This window comes from Chrysochloris asiatica, unplaced genomic scaffold (assembly GCF_000296735.1).
Source record: "Chrysochloris asiatica unplaced genomic scaffold, ChrAsi1.0 scaffold00014, whole genome shotgun sequence".
NCBI classification, from domain to species: Eukaryota; Metazoa; Chordata; class Mammalia; order Afrosoricida; family Chrysochloridae; genus Chrysochloris; species Chrysochloris asiatica.
Window position 1 is genome coordinate 9,767,844 of NW_006408532.1, and position 16,141 is coordinate 9,783,984.

The 16,141-nt window shown below is 51.1% G+C and overlaps 1 protein-coding gene across 1 annotated transcript in view; it reads left to right on the forward strand.

The window, feature by feature from the left end:
* HMCN2 (hemicentin 2) overlaps positions 1-16,141 on the forward strand; it is a 190,529-nt gene that overhangs the window by 121,318 nt on the left and 53,070 nt on the right. Inside the window, 14 exon segments of the mRNA XM_006834988.1 lie at positions 559-734; positions 1,861-1,957; positions 2,100-2,219; positions 4,335-4,496; positions 5,520-5,801; positions 7,630-7,797; positions 9,046-9,159; positions 9,778-9,864; positions 10,772-10,963; positions 11,948-12,121; positions 12,263-12,376; positions 12,818-12,960; positions 13,653-13,803; positions 15,243-15,461. Of these exon segments, the coding sequence (XP_006835051.1) occupies positions 559-734; positions 1,861-1,957; positions 2,100-2,219; positions 4,335-4,496; positions 5,520-5,801; positions 7,630-7,797; positions 9,046-9,159; positions 9,778-9,864; positions 10,772-10,963; positions 11,948-12,121; positions 12,263-12,376; positions 12,818-12,960; positions 13,653-13,803; positions 15,243-15,461 (2,199 nt within the window).

Here is a 16,141-nt window from a genome sequence, read left to right on the forward strand (position 1 = left end):
AGAAAGATGAGGCTTTCTGCTCCCGTAAAGATTTACAGCCTCAGAAGCCCTGTACAGGGTCACGACGAGTTGGAACCGACTCCACGGTACACCACCACTACCATAGATATGTATGTATATATATAAAATGTAGATATATTATTAAATTGTATTTTGAGATGATTATAGGTTCATATGCAATTTTGAGAAATATTACAAGGAAATAAAGAAATCCTGGGTACCTTTTACCCAGTTCCTCCAATGGTAACATCTTGCAGAATTCTGTAGTACAATTTCATGCTTAGGATATTGGCATTATTGCAATCCACACATTTTATTCAGATTTGGGGACCTCCTTTTGAAGGGAGTTGAGAGCTAGAGATGGAGATTAGGCGGGCCAGAAGGTAGCAGCTCAGGGGGCAGACCCCAGTCCTGAAGGTGACTCCCGCCCCCCGTGTTTGCCCCTGACTCTCAGCAGCCTTAAAGAGGGCCAGGTCTGATCCAGGCCACAGTCCTTGGCCTGCCTGGCCCCCCTTCCTGAATTAGCTCATCTCCTGCCCCTTATCCCCACCCATACAGTGCCCCCTAGCATCCTGGGAGAAGAGCTGAATGTGTCAGTCGTGGCCAATGCGTCAGTGACCCTGGAGTGCCGGAGCCATGCCATGCCCCCTCCTGTGCTGAGCTGGTGGAAAGATGGACACCCCCTCCAGCTGCGGCCTGGAGTGCACCTCTCCACAGACAAGGCCCTGCTGGAGGTGTGTGAACCCTCTGGAGTCAGGCTCTCCCATCTCCCGCCACGGGGGTGAGGTCAGCATGGCCCCACCACTGATGCTGGGGACCTCAGCCTCGGCTCCACCAAGTCCCCAGAAACTTCATGTCAACCCAACAAAACCTGGAAGCCCCTCCAGTCCTAATATCAGAGCTGAGTGAGAGCTGAGAATGAGTGAAGCTTAAGACTGGAGTGAGCCTTGTTCCTTCCTTAAGGTCCCCAGTGCGCTGAGTACCTCTGACCCCACCTTCCACAGAGTCGCTCATGTCTTATTCAAAAGCCCCTGGAGGTTCCTACTCTCCTTGAGCCAAGTCCGAACCCCTCAGTCAGGCACTTCAGCACCTTTCTCTGGTATCGGGTCCAGCAGGGCAGGGGTTGGCTGGGGACAGGGCTCCAGAGTCAGCTGGGAGTTGAATTTTAGCTCTGCATCCTTCTGGCTGTGCCATCTGGTCTCAAGGGCCTCAGGTCTTGCACTGTAAACACATTGGCACCTTTTACCAGAGGTGGCTAGGAGAATGTGTAGAGAAAATACCTGTGAGGTCCCAACATGCTCCAGAGAACAGCTTGTCCATGTTGGCTTGGTGGGGAGGAGGGAGGTGTTATCTTCCCAGCTGGTGGGGAGCATCTTCCATATTCCTCCTCCCCATGCCCCTCTATACCTGGTGAAATGGTCATTCCCAACTTTGAGCCCTGCTCCTTGGTTTTCCTCTGTTGGAGTGCCTGCTTTCTCCTTTCCCTTCATTCTTCAAAGTCACAGCTGAGCCCTCTTCACCATATGCCAAGATCTGACCCCTGAAGTCAGGGTCCTCCCACTTCCACCCTTCTCTGCTGGTCTGTGCTCCTCAACTTCCCAAAGAGACTGTGATCAGAACCAGGGCTGGGCCACCTGGATCAGGTGGTCGGTGATGTGGTTGTCCAGTGGGGCGGGGCCTCAGGGCTGCCATTCACGGATCGCATTCTGTGTGTCCAGCCCATGTTAGGCCCACCCCAACCATTGCCTTCTGGAGTCTCCCTTGTGCAATCATTACCCATGTTCCAGTGAGGTACAGTGGCATGTCCCAGGTCACACAGTCTGTCCAAGGGTTGCCCTCTCTTTTATTCTTGTTGGCCAGGTGGACCAAGCAGAAGTGTGGGATGCAGGCCGCTACACCTGTGAGGCACTGAACCAGGCAGGCCGCTCGGAGAAGCACTACAACCTGAACGTCTGGGGTGAGGGTCTCCCAGACTGGGCTGTGGTTCCCTCTCCCCAGCCCCAGAGTCCCCTCCACCCTTCCACACCTGGGTGTGCCTTCACTGAGCCCCTCCCCTTGTCCTTTCACCTTCCCAGCTCACCACTTCTTCTCTGATTCAGTCCCTCCAGTGTTCCCCTCGGAGCAGCCCCAGACCCTGGCTGTGATGGAGGGGCACTCTGCCAGGCTGTCCTGTGAGTGCCGGGGTGTCCCCTTCCCCAAGATCTCCTGGAAGAAGGATGGTACGGTTGTAGCTCTCACCCAGCCTCACCTCCCTGCCTGGCATAAGAAGGCCATTTCCACCAGCTGAGATGGGTGGGCTTACTGACTTACGGGGTATGGGTGACATTTCTATCAGCCTCTCTCTGCTTTTTCCCTGGCCTGGCATTGCTCCTTCTTTGATCCTTCCTAGCCAGCAGAACCAGATTGGTCCTCAGGCCTACTTCCCATGTCTCTTCTTGCAGGAAGACCCGCCATGATCCCCACCCCTAGGCTGAGGCAGGTCTTCCTTAATGCAGCCCCTTTGTGCTAACTTGTCCCGTCACCCATCTTAGACCTTCCATGAGGCACTGTCTTGGCCACCACTGAATCCCCAATTCAGTGTCTGGTACAAGAGAGGTGCCCAATCCATATCTGGAGTTCATTCATATAGGATTTATTGCAAGCCTCTAAAACACAGAGTGGGGAACATTGACTGCCAAAAGAATAAATAGATCTGTGCTGGAAGAAGTGCAGCCAGAATGCTCCTTGGAAGCCAGGATAGCCAGATTTCGTCTCTCCTACTTCAGACATATTGTCAGGAAGGACCAGTCACTGGAGAAGGATATCATGTTTGGTAAAGTGGAAGGCCAGAGAAAAAGAGGAGACCCCCAATGACATGGATTGGCACAGTGACAGCAGCAATGGGCTCAAACGTAGCAACGATTGTGAGGTTGGCCCAGGACCGGGCAGTGTTTCATTCTGTTGTGCATAAGGTCGCTATGAGTCAGTATCGACTCAATGGCACCTAACAACAACAGCAAAGAGTGGGGAAAGTCAGATAATAAACAAGAAGTTAGAAAATGACTTGGCACCATAAGTGGTGAGTGCTCTGGAGAAAATTAAACGCAGGAACGGGGAGGTGTACTGGGGAGTACGACTTGTAATTTTATATTGGGTATTCCTATTCCTATACTTGAAAAAGGTGAGGGGTGAGCATGGGAATGCCATGGGGAGAAAGTGTTCCAGGCAGTGGTAATCACAGGTGCAAAGGCCCAGGTGGAAACCAACATGTCTGAAGAACCACAGAGAGGCCAGTGGGGCTGGAGCACAGTCGTGAAAGGAGAGGGAGCAGAAGAAGGTCATCAGAGTGAGGCTGTGGGCCTCTGCAGGGCTCTAGACAAGAGGAGGGTCACACTCTGGCTTAGATTCTTATAGGAGCACCCTGTCACTGGGCTGCAAGTAGACCACTGGGAGCAAGGAGGGCAGCCAATGAGGGGGACTCCAGAGAAGAGATGCTGGTGTCCCGGACTAGGTGGTGCCACAAGGTGGTGAGAGGGGGTTGGAGTGTGGATTTCTGGCCAGGCTGGATGTGGAACCAGAGGTAGGAATGGGTCAGGGATGGCTCCCAGGTGTTTGATCTGACTGCAGGATCAGGCACAGGGAAAAATGTGCTCATTTTGAAGTGCTCGTTAGATGCTCACTGAAATGTCAGGTGAGCAGGCAGAGGCAGTGTCTGGAGCTCAGGGGATAGGTCTGGGAGCAACAAGGCAGGGCGGGGTTACCAGGAGAGGAGTGCAGATCAAGAAGAAAATGAGCCAGTGTTGGAGGAAGGAATCATCATGTGACAGCTGAATCCCCTCCTCCTCTGGGGACTTGCATTGATGAATGAATGGAGTCTGGAGTGCGGTCCTCTGCACACAGGCACAGGATGATGACAACAATCAGTGTTGGATCCAGCAGTTCACAAAGACCTTCTCCCACGTTGAGGTCTTCTTGCAGCCAGGTGTACTAGCCACTTGGTCTTCCTCTCCTCAGGTCACATTGTTGAGGTGGATGGGTCATTCATTAAGTAGCCCACGGAACATCTAAGGACCCCAGGGGGAAAGTGAAGCAGGGTCTGCTTTCCTGAGTCCAGGCCATTGGGGGTTTCAGATGGGGCACCTACAGGTCTATCTCTGATGGTGAGAAGCTTGGGTGCTGTGGGAACTCACAAGGAGTAGAGGATAGATTCTGCACTCAGGGAAAACTTCCTGGAGGAGGTGATGTCTATGTGGACACCTGAAGGATGAGTAGGAGTTGGCAAACATGGGAGGCCCAGAGTTCCAGGTATCCCAGCAAATGCCCTAGAGCAGGGCCTTCTTTCCCATTGCTTCCAGGTCAGTCCCTGTCTGGTGAAGGGGCCAGCCTGGAGCAGGTGTCGGCTGTGGGGACGCTGCTGTACCTGGGGCAGGTCCAGCCCAGCCAGGAGGGCACCTACACCTGTGAATGCAGCAATGTGGCAGGAAACAGCAGCCAGGACCAGCAGCTGGAGGTGCATGGTGAGCCTTGCCAGGTGGCGAAGGAGCCAGGAGGGCAAGGAGAGGGCACACTGGCAGACCAGCCACCCACAGCCAGATCTCAAGTGAAGACAGGAACAACAAGGATAAGGAGGCTTCCACATTCTCTCTTAGATGATTGGCATCTGCCCTTGCCCTGTCAGTTTTCTTACAGCAACTAACTGAAGTGTGGAAGAATAATCCCTAAGTACCTCCCACTGACCCATGACCCCTAGGTATCTCTCCCTGTCTGTGACCCAAAGTAAACAGCCCCTCTGGAAACAGTTGGGAACAAGAAAACTGCTAATATTATATAAAGTTACCACAGACATTGGAAACCCCAGTCGGCTTCTACCTGTACAGCAGGAATGAAATGAATATCATGATGCTGGTAGTGGTGGTGGTTATGTGCCATGAGTTGGTTCCAACTCATAGTGACCCTGCATAGAGGTTTCTGCGGCTGGAAATCTTTATGGAAGCAGAAAGTCTCATCTTTCTCCCGTGGAACTGCTGGTAGCTTCAAACTGCTGACCTTGAGATTAGCAGCCCGATTCATAACCACTATGCTACCATAGCCTTGTCAAAATCATAGAATATAAAACTGAGAAAAGCTCTGCTCAGCATCTTGTGGTGGACGCCTCTAGTAGGATCATCCCCTCTTCCAACCTGCCCCTACCACTATTGAAACTCTGAGTTAGAAAAGCTCCCATAAAACCTAAAAGGGCAGCAGGGGTGATATGTCCCTGAAACTGCAGGCCTCTAGGGTGGGGACCTACTGCTGCTTCGGCTGATGGGGTGGGTGGAGCATCTGGAAGGAGTGGGTGGTGACCATAGCTCCTGGGGTGTGGGAGAGGTGGCAGTGGGGCACTCTTAGGACCCATTACAAAGATAGAAAATAGAGGCAGAGACAGATGACGTCACTGGACAAGTGAATGGCAGGGTGGTGATATAGACCTAAATGGGGATATGTCCACCAAGTGTCCAGCCTGGAGCAGCTTTCCCTGATGTGTTCTTTCTCAACCCCAGTTCCCCCTCAGATCACCAGCCCCTGGGAACTCCACACACAGGTCTCTGTGGTCCAGGACAGGGAGACCACTCTGGAATGCAATGTCACAGGGAAGCCCCCACCAACGGTCACCTGGGAACGGGATGGTCAACTGATCAAGGACAAACCTGGCTTGCAGCTGCAGAACCAGGCTCAGAGTCTGCATGTCACGGAGGCACAGGTTGCCCACGCCGGACACTACAGCTGCGTGGCCGAGAACGTGGCTGGGAGGGCTGAGAGAAGGTTTTCACTTGCCGTGCTGGGTGAGGATCAGCATGCCACCTGCTACAGGGCAGGAAGGGGCTACTGGGATGGAGAGCAAGGCTGGTTCAACCTCCAGGCACAGCCCTCAGCTCTGCTCCTGGTCTCACCCCCTGTTCTTCTGGGCTCAGGTCTCTGATGAAAGCTGGTAATGGGGGCAGCCACCACACTGAACTCAAACTCAGGGACTGACCCCAAGTAGCCCCAGTGTTCCTTCCCCCCACTTTCCCTGCCTCCCTCCTTTATTTGCTGCGGCCCTACTCCATGCCAGGCACTGGAAGAATAAACCATCTTTATCCTGTATGAAAGAATGTATGAAAGAATCCTGTGTGGTGCTTGCTAATGGAAGCACTCGACCACCAACTGAAAGGTTGATTGTTCAAGTCCAGCCAGTGGTACTTTGGAGATAGGCCTGAAGCTCTGTTTCTTGAATGAACAAGCCATTGGAAACCTGTGGCACACAGTTCTACTCAAACACACATGAGGTTGCTAAATGAGTCGGTTGTTGTTGTTTTGGTAGGGGTGGATGCCCTGCATGACTGGCGTGATGTGGGAAGTTCTGGGGCCTGTGAAAGACCAGAAAGCCCATGAATTCTTGTAGGAAGTCAGTAGCCTTCTGGAGGAGGTGACCTTTAATGAAAACGTGAAGGTTGAATAGGATTTAATCAGGTGCAAGAGTTGAGAAGGATCCCTGGTAGTGCCTTAGGGTAAGCACTGGGTTGCTGACTGAGAGGTCAACAGTTCAACCCCACTGGACGCTGTGGGGGAGAAAGATGAGTCAGTCTGCTTCCGTAAAGATTTGTTGTTGTTAAGTACTGTAGAGTCAGTTCTTACTCATAGGACCCTGTGTAGGGTTTCTGAGACTACACATCTTTGAGGGAGCAGAAAGTCTCATCTTTTTCCCACAGAGCGACTGGTGGACTGGAACTGATCTTGTGGTTCAAGTCCAGTGCTTATCCTACAGAGTCACTGTGCTCCCTTGTAAGACTTACAATGTCAGAAACCCTATGGAGCAGTTCTACTCTGCCTTACAGGGAATCACCTCCACACCAGTGGGTTTAGGGGAGGAAGCAAGTGTGTCAGGTAGAAGGGGTCTGAGGGAGCGACCCCTTTGTGCATTCCAATTCTGTTTTGAGCTCCTACTGTATGTCTGACTTCTGGTGTGGCGTTGCGGGTTAATGCGGTAAACTGCAACGTCGTTGTGGGCCGTTAAAGCCGGCAGTTCTAGCTCACCAGCTGCTCCTTGGAAACCCTATGCAGGGTCGCTATGAGTCGGATACCGACTCGATGGCACTTAACAATGAAAAAAAAAAAACTGTATGTCTGGGTTATAATTCAGGGCAGAGGCAGCGAGTGGTGTAAGACAAGGCAGGAGCAGTGGTCAGGGGTGGGTTTACGGAGGAACTTTCTCATGGCCTGTGGAGTGGGCTTCCTTTACAAATGGGTTCTTTAAAGCTGGAAGACCTACCTGTTAGCTCCCGGGTGTGGATCTAGGGAGTGTGTCTATGTTCACCTTTGCTAGACTCCATTTCATTGGCTCAGCTCTGGGCCAGTCACTGTGCTCTTGTTGAATTCTCTCCACATCCCTCTCACTGAGTTGGAGGAACTAAGATCAAGTTCCCAAGCATGCCCTGTACCTGTGTTACAGCTTTAGTGGGGCAGCTCTGATCTAGTCCCTGCTGCTCCTCAGACTCTCCCCCTATGTGTGGGTGTGGGTGTGGGTGGGTGGGTGTGGGTGTATCTTTGGGAGGCATAGTTGGTGGGAAAGAGCAGATAGGAGCATCCTGTCCTTAGCATGCTTCCTAAACAGAGCGTCTTCTCTCTGTCTAGTGCCCCCAGAGCTTGTTGGCGACTCAGACACACTGACCAATGTCACCGCTGCCTTGCACAGCCCGTTGACATTGCTCTGTGAAGCCACAGGCATTCCTCCCCCGGAGGTCCGCTGGTTCCGAGGGGAGGACCCTATCAGACCCAGGGAGGACACCTATCTCTTAGCAGGTAAGGCACCAGTCAGACAAGAGCTGGCCCTCTGTCTCTGTCCATTACATGTCCATGATTTTTGACCCTGAGCTACCAGACTTGTTTAGGTAACCAAAAAATCCACTGCTGTGGAGTCTGTTCCAACTCATAGCATTCCTGTATAGGATTTTCAAGGTTGCAAAACTTTACGAGAGCAGAAAGCCACATCTTTCTCCTGAGGAGTCCCTGATGGATTATAAACTATCGACCAAATAGTTAACAGCCCAGTGTCTAACCCACAGAGCCACCAGGGCTCGTGGTCCCTAAATAGTACACCTGGAAACACTGACATGCATCAAGATATAGAAGGCTCTGGGATTTAAATAAGCTCAGAGAAGCCTTCCTACCCTACTCCTATTTGGAGATGCCTATAATGTACATTTTCATAGTAAAGGTCCCGAGAAGTCCCATAGCAAAAAATCGAGTGGCACTTCTAACATCTCACAAAGCAGTAACAAATTACTGGAAATGCTAATGAAACACCTCCGCCGAATATCCCATCTCCTCATGAAGTTAGTTTGTGATCATTCTTCTTAACGTACAAGTGGGAAAACTGAGTCCCACAAAGCAATGTCCCATTCAAATCTTGCAGAGGCTTCAAAGGCCCACTGAGGCTCCATCTCAGCTGAGGCTGGAATGGTAAATACGTTTCTCCTGCATAGCACTTCTGAGCACTTGGTAGTGGCTTCCAGATGTGCATAATGTGAGGTTAGAGGCTGAATCCAGGCCCACTGCAAAGGAGAGCAATGATCAGTCCGTGCTTCCTGCATGCAGGAATGGCAGTGAGGGAGTGTGCACTGTATGTCTGCCCTCCTTGGACTGATCTTAGGACACCCTGGGGCTCCTCTCAGAGGGGTTGGCTGGCTTCTGAGGTGTTTCTGGGAGAAGGCCTTTACTGTGTTCATAGGAGGAGAGTGGGGGGGGGGTGTCAGACTTGGACCAGGACCCCAAGCCCATTGCTGTCCTTTCAGCCCCAGCTAATCCTCAATCCAAAGTGGCCAAAGTGACAGACTTCTTGCTAGAATAGAGTTCTCAAGTTGACCCTGGTACAGATTTATCTGTTGATCCTCCTTGGAGCACAGCTTTCCCCATCTAAAGAATGGAACACTGAGGGAGACAGACATGTATCCAATTATAGCATCCAGTGCTTTCCCCTTCCTGGACTAGATTTGGGAGAGAAGACCACTTACAGCCATACTTGGACTCCCACGCCCCTCTCTCCCCCAGGTGGCTGGATGCTGAAGATGACTCAGGTGCAGCAGCAAGACAGAGGCCTTTACTCATGCCTGGCAAGCAACGAGGCTGGGGAGGTGCAGAGGAACTTCAGTGTTGAGGTCCTTGGTATGTGGCAGCCATGTTCTCAGGATGTCCCACAAAGTCTTCCCTTCCCAATTTAAATGTGTTCAGAGATATGACCCAGCTCATGGACAGAGGGAGAGGCTGCACCTGGCTTTCTTTGTCTCACCAGAAACCTCTACTCTGAGGCTGCAATGGAACTTTCCAGAAAAGCAGGGATTATTAATCCCTAGTTGTTGTTGAGTGCCATGGATTCAGTTTTGATTCATAGCGACCCTGTGTAGGGTTTCTGAGGTTGTAAATCTTTACAGGGGCAGAAAGCCTCATCTTCCATCCATGGAGTGGCTGGTGAATTTGAACTGCTGATCGTGTGTTTAGAAGCCCCACGTATAACCCACTGTGCCAGCAGAGCTCCAACCCATAGTAGAAGGGAGTGTATATTTTCAGCGTCAGTAAAACTGCCTTCCTCTAATCTCGGCCTCCCCTAGAGGCACTGGTGCCTTCTATCAGTCATCAGCAAATGTTTACTAAACTCACTGCCTTGTGGAAACAGGCATGAGGGATGGGGAAACTGAAGAGAGGAGTTGTGGGTTCTTGCTCCGCAGATTTCAGCCTGAGTGATAAACCCCAGTTAGTAACCATCTGTCTCCCTGCTTCTTCTAGTTCCTCCCAGTATTGAGCAGGAAGACCAGGAGGAAGTGATTAAGGTTCCCGAGGGGCAAACTGCCCACCTGATGTGCAGTGCCACAGGTAAGGGTTCCAACCACATGGAGGTTTGATAGAGAAGTGAGGAGGCAGCTTTGGAAAGCAGGAGGGCTCGGAGGTTCTGGCCTATCTGCCCTTCAGCCCACCATTTCCTTTGAGCTTTTCTCTACATTTTGGACCAGTTCTGCATTCCTGTTCATCTCTGGCTGACCCTTCACTACGAATGCTTATTCTCTCCTCCTCACCTGAGTACAGGTCTCAGCTTTCAGAACCTTGCCCCAGGAGGCCCTGGCTCCCAGAGCCCCCAGTGCTTCCTTGTCCCCGCAGTGACAGCATTGGGCCATAGAGGTCTTGTGTCATCCGAGTGCCCATGTGAGGCTCTGAGTTGCCTTGTCACCATAGTTTTTCAGGTGCCTGGCAGAGTTGCTATTGTTGTTAGTTGCCATCAAATCTGTGAGGACCCATGGCAACTCCAAGTGTACAGAGTAGAACCACTCCACAGAGTTTTCCAGGCTGTGACCTTTCGGAAGTAGATCCCCAGACCTGTCTCCTGAGGTGCCTCTGGGTGGGTTTGAACCACCAATATTTTGACCAGTTGTTGAACACTTAACTGTTTGAACTACCCAGAAACATCCATGATTGCTTGTGAGCTGAAGGATGTATTTATGCATGTGTGCATGCATGTATGTGTACATGTGTGTATGTGTCTAGCCTATCTGTACTGAGTCATCTCTGTCCACTTCTTGGTGAGGAAAAGGCAACCAAAACACATAGAAAAGTGTCCCTGACCAGGCCAGGTGGCTGCTTCTGTGCCCTGCCCTGCTGCCCAGGCCTCTAGACTTGGATGGAGAGTCCATGTCCCCTGCCCCATGCCAGAGCAGTCTTCTACCCCTGGGCAGGCCTGGTCAAGCCTGCTGAATTACTTCACCTGCTTCTTTTCCTGTGTGGACAGGCCACCCACAGCCCAAGGTTACGTGGTTCAAAGATGGTCGGCTCCTGACTAGTGGAGATGCCTACCAAATCTCCACAGACGGAACCCTCCTGCAAGTCCTCCAGGCCAACCTGTCCAGCACTGGTCACTATTCCTGTATTGCAGCCAACACTGCAGGGGAGAGGACTAAGCACATTCAACTTAGTGTCCAGGGTGAGTGCCAGGGTATCTTCTGGTAGGAAGGAGAGCCAAGGTGATGGGCTTCACAGAGATGTGGACCACCAAGCACTCTACTGTTTTTCTTCTGTTACGCCCAGTTCAACACAACAGCACCAATAGTAATAACAGCTGTACTGATCGAACATTTATCATGGACCAGGGAAACCCCCTGGAGATGGGAGACTGTTTATCCACATGCTTCTGAGCCTTAGAGAGAAGTGACTCATGGCAGGCCTCAGGGTGGTGGCTTCACAGCCAGGCTGCCCATCTCCCGGGTGCACCACATACTGTCCGGTTAGACTGGAGAAGCAGGGACTCTAGAAACATGAGAGGGACACAACCTTCCTCAGTAAAAGTTGTTTCTGAAAATGCTGAGAGTGATGGAAATGGAAAAGAGCATTCCCTGCAGGGGCTGGAAGAGGAGGGGTTAGGGCCAGTGAGGGCAGAGGTACTCCACTCTGCAGGGGACAAAACAGTGACCCCCTGTCTCAGGGAAGTCACATAGACTAAAAGCATACACAGAATTGAGAAGACTGGTTAAATTCATAGCTAACCTAGGTGTTGAGATCTGGGAAACTGAGGCAAAAATTATCCAGCTTAGTGGTGAAGTGAGTGCAAGTCTGGCTGCAGCCCTCTGAGCCTCAGTCTCCTCCTTTGGTGGTGGTGGCGGTGGTTACACACCATGGAGTCGGTTCCTACTCACAGCGATCCTGCATAGGGTTTCTGAGGCTGTAAATCTTTATGGGAGCAGACCGACTCATCTTTCTCCCATGGAACTACTGGTAGTTTCGAACTGCTGACCATGAGATTAGCAGCCTGACTTGTAACCACTATGCTACCAGAGCTCCTTCCTCTGTATAATGCAGACAGTAACAGCACCATGGCTGGGTGCCAGGGTCTGAGGTGGTCTGGCTCCTTGAGTGTCCTTGGGGCAGGAATCCCTGTTCACAAGAGTCCTCTCCCCTCTCTCTGCTACAGTAGCTCCCACCATCCTGGGAGTGACCGAGGACAGTGCAGATGAGGAGGTGACCGTTACCATCAACAACCCCATTTCACTGATCTGCGAGACCCTGGCCTTCCCCTCCCCCACCATCACCTGGATGAAGGACGGGTCCCCATTTGAGGTTTCCAAGAACATCCAGCTGCTCCCAGGTGATGCCTTCGGTGGGAGGAATGAGGGGACAGGTGACATGTCATTAGACTGGGCCAGAAGGAGGGGACTAGCGAGCTTAGTCTCAAAAGACAAACGAGGCTGCAGCTGTGGGGTGATGCTAGCCATTGCCCCCCAAACAGGTACCCATGGGCTGCAGATTCTGAATGCTCAGGAGGAAGATGCAGGCCAGTACACCTGTGTGGTCACCAATGAGCTTGGGGAGGCCATGAAGAACTACCACGTGGAAGTCCTGAGTGAGTGCACACCATCCAGAGCACCAGCTCCCAGTCACACGGACCAACAGGGTGCCCAGTACTTGTCTCCTCTGAGGTCCAGAAGGCCGTGGGGCGGGCGTGGTCTTTTCCCATTTGGAGCTGAGGATACTAAGAGCAGGGACCTGTGCCAGCCCCGGCTTCCTTCCGTGGGGTGCAATAAGAGGTTTCACAGCTTGAGACCTCAGGATACCCAAGACTGAGTCCAGAGGCCAACCCAGAAATTCCCCTGCCTCAGACCTGCCCTGTTTCATAGCCATCGCAGACAAATGCCCTTTCCTAAGTGAAGAACCTAGCTTCCTGTTCCTCCATCCTCCAGAGCCAGCCTGTCATTTCTGGGACTGTTCCAGGATCAGGGTGCATGCAGGGTATCAACACACCCTCTCCTAGGCCTGATCCTCAGATCCCCTTATGGTTTTTCAGTCCCCCCTTCCATCTCCAAAGACGACCCATCGGGGGAGTTTGGCGTGAAGGAAGTAAAGACCAAGGTCAATAGCACGTTGACCCTGGAGTGTGAGTGCTGGGCTATGCCCCCACCCACAATCAGCTGGTACAAGGACGGAAAGGTGAGTGGAGACCTGCAGGGCAGCCTCAGGCTCTGATGTCCAGTTCCCCTAATCCTCTTAGAATCTTCCAGAAAAGGCACCTGCCTTAAAGCACTAACCACCAAAGCTGACCTGGGCTCCCCATCCACTCTTTATTTTTGTAATAAGAATTCAACTAACGGAAAGTCTCGTAAATGTTCAGTTCTACTATATTCACCCATTTGATTATTTTCCCAATTTTTAAGCTTTACATACTTGTTATCAGGGTGTTGCTATTACTTTGTGTTGCCTTTATTTAAAGTTTTAAAATTAAAGTATAAACACACTCATCTAGAGGCAGTGGTAGTCCCATAGTAGAATTCTCACCTTCCATGTGGGAGACCCTCTACTGACTTGATTGCACCTAACAATAAAAACAACAACATGCAGGAGACGCAGGTTTATCTGTTCATGATGGCTCACATACTACTATGATGTTGAACCAGTTTCAACAGAGCTGCCAGATTAAGAGAGACTAGGAAGAAAGGTGTGGTAATCTGCTGCTGAAAAATCAGCCAATAAAAACCCTATGGATCACGGTGATCTGATCGATCCCTTTGTGCATGGGGTCACCATGAGTTGGGGGCTGCTGTGACAACAACTAATAACACTCATTTTGCTGGTTTTCATGCCTTCCTCTCTGATCTCCATGTCCCCTCTTTTGCTCCCCACAGCCTGTAACCCCCCACGAGCGGCTGCACGTCTTGGGTGAAGGACGACTGCTCCAGATCCAGTCCACGCAGGTCTCGGATTCAGGGCGATACCTGTGCCTGGCCACCAATGTAGCTGGCGAGGACGACCAGCACTTCAATGTGCTCATCCAGGGTGTGTGCTGGCCGGTGGCCTAGGAGAAGGAAGGGGTTGTGGCAGGTCAGCCAGCAGAAGCCAACGTTGGCTCCTGGCACATTTGGCATCCGTCACCGGGCTAGCCCACCCCCAGCAGCCTTGACCAGCAGATCCTGCCCCGATTCTCACTGTCTCTGCAATTTTGTATTGGAAGAAGCAGAGGTGTTCTTTCCTCTTGGTGCCTCTAGAGGAAAACCATTAGTAGGAGTAGTGGCAATCACTTAGCAAGCACACATGTGTGTCTGCGCTGTCCCGGAGCCTTCATCTCAACATCCCTGAACCCCTTTACAGCTGAGGGAAGGAGGCTCAAAGAGATGAATGGGCTTTCTCCCAAATCACAGCATTACCTGGTGGAGCCTGAATTTGAACCAGGTCTGGCTGATCCTAAACACTATACTCTTAATTCCTCTGCCAGGGCCTCTTGCTTTATGAGCAGACATGGGGGTGTGCTTCATACTGGCACAGAGTGAATACTTGTTGAAGCTGGTTGTGGGTACCTGGGTGTCTCATGATATTGTCATCTCTGCATATGCTTGGCATATGTTTGACATTTTTCTTAAAAAGAAAGAAATAAAAGGAAGTAAAAAAGAAAAGAAGAGGTGAGGGAGAGCAGAAGAGGGAGAGGAAACAATCGAGAAACTAAAGGAGGGAAGCAAGGTGAGGGGAAGGGCAGGCAGCAGGTGAGCAGCACGGCAGGATGCTTCTGGAGTGTTCTGGTCACTCAGATCCCTTCTTAGCACTGTCTGGCCCATCCAGTCCCCACCTCCTCCTCCCAGAGAGGAAGAGGTAGACTGTGCTCCAGTCCCAGCTCTGTCATTAAGTGGTTAGTAGGTAACAACCTTGGGAAGTCACTGTTTCCTCTGGAGCTTTGTTTGACCTTTTGTAAACTGTGGTCTATCAAATCAGGTGAGCTGGAGGACCCTGATGGTTTTACACCTCTGTGCTTGGAGCCCTGGTGGCATAGCCAGCTGGGCTGCTAACTGAAAGGTCAGCAGTTTGAATCCAGCAGCTACTCTGAGGGTGAAAGATGAGGCTGACTGCTCCCGAAAAGATATGCAGCCTCAGAGACTCTAGGGAGCATTCTAGAGTCACTATGAGTCGGAATCAACTCTATGGCAGTGGGCGGGTTATGCTTTGATAGATGAATTCAGGTTAAAACTTAATATCTGACTTCCTCCTGCCCAAACCTGTGCATTGTAAAGAGTCTTTCAGAGTCCGTTGGATATGAGTTCTAGGGGGCAAGTTCCTTATCTGAGTGCCCAACACATGGTAACTGCGTAATAAACACAAGTTGAAGGAATGAATGAATTTGAAAAACGTTTTGACCTAAGAAAAGTGGCTCAGTAGTGAAATATCTGCACCTGGGATGGGAATCCCTAACACCCATTTTTTGTTTGTCCACCCTGACCCCCACCCAGTGCCCCCCATGTTCCAGAAGATGGGTGATACCAATGCAGCCTTCAAGATCCTGTCCCAGGAGGAGGAGGTCCGAGGTGGGGTGACAGAGTACAGGGAGATTGTGGAGAACAACCCTGTCTACCTGTACTGTGACACCAATGCTGTCCCACCCCCGGAGCTCACCTGGTACAGGGAAGACCAGCTTCTCTCAGCCACAGACAGCATGTCTGTGCTGCAAGGTAAGTCTGATCAGAGCCCCATCCACATCACAGCTGGTCCCCTCAGCCTCCTTTCTATGAAAACGTAAAAGTTGTTTTCCCATATACTGCTTGCTATGCAACCACAGGCAGAGCCTGTGACCTCTCTGGATTTTTCTTGTCCTTTGTAAACTGGGGATAGAGATCCTTTCCCTGTCTCAAGGTAAAAACTCGGCTTCCTTCAGCCTCCAAATTTTACAATAGAGAGTCTCACTCTGGGTCACGAAGTTCTCCCATCCAGACCTGGAGATCCGTAGCGTCATAAAATGATGGACAAAAGCTGACACCCTTCTCTGGAGAGATAGTTGTCTCTTTTATTAAACTCCTCAAAGAGGCTTATGGCCTCAGATGCTGAATAAGGTCCCAGTGGGCTTTGAGGACCAACCACACTGTAGCTGAAGTGTTTGACTCCTGTGGCTTGCTTTTCTTTTAACTGCTTTTAATATTTGTTTATTTAAAGTTCTTTAAATTTTAAATAAACCTTTAATTTTAGAAAGTGACGTGTTTGCCTTGAGCAGTATGCTCATTTAGGATCTATCTATATGGGGTCAAAGTAACAACAGCAACTGGAAAGATTAGATGGGACCCTTGGGCAATGAGTTATGTTAGTGGGGGAGTTAGGTTAGGCTCAGTAAAGAAGGGTGAGTATGGTTGTAAAGTTT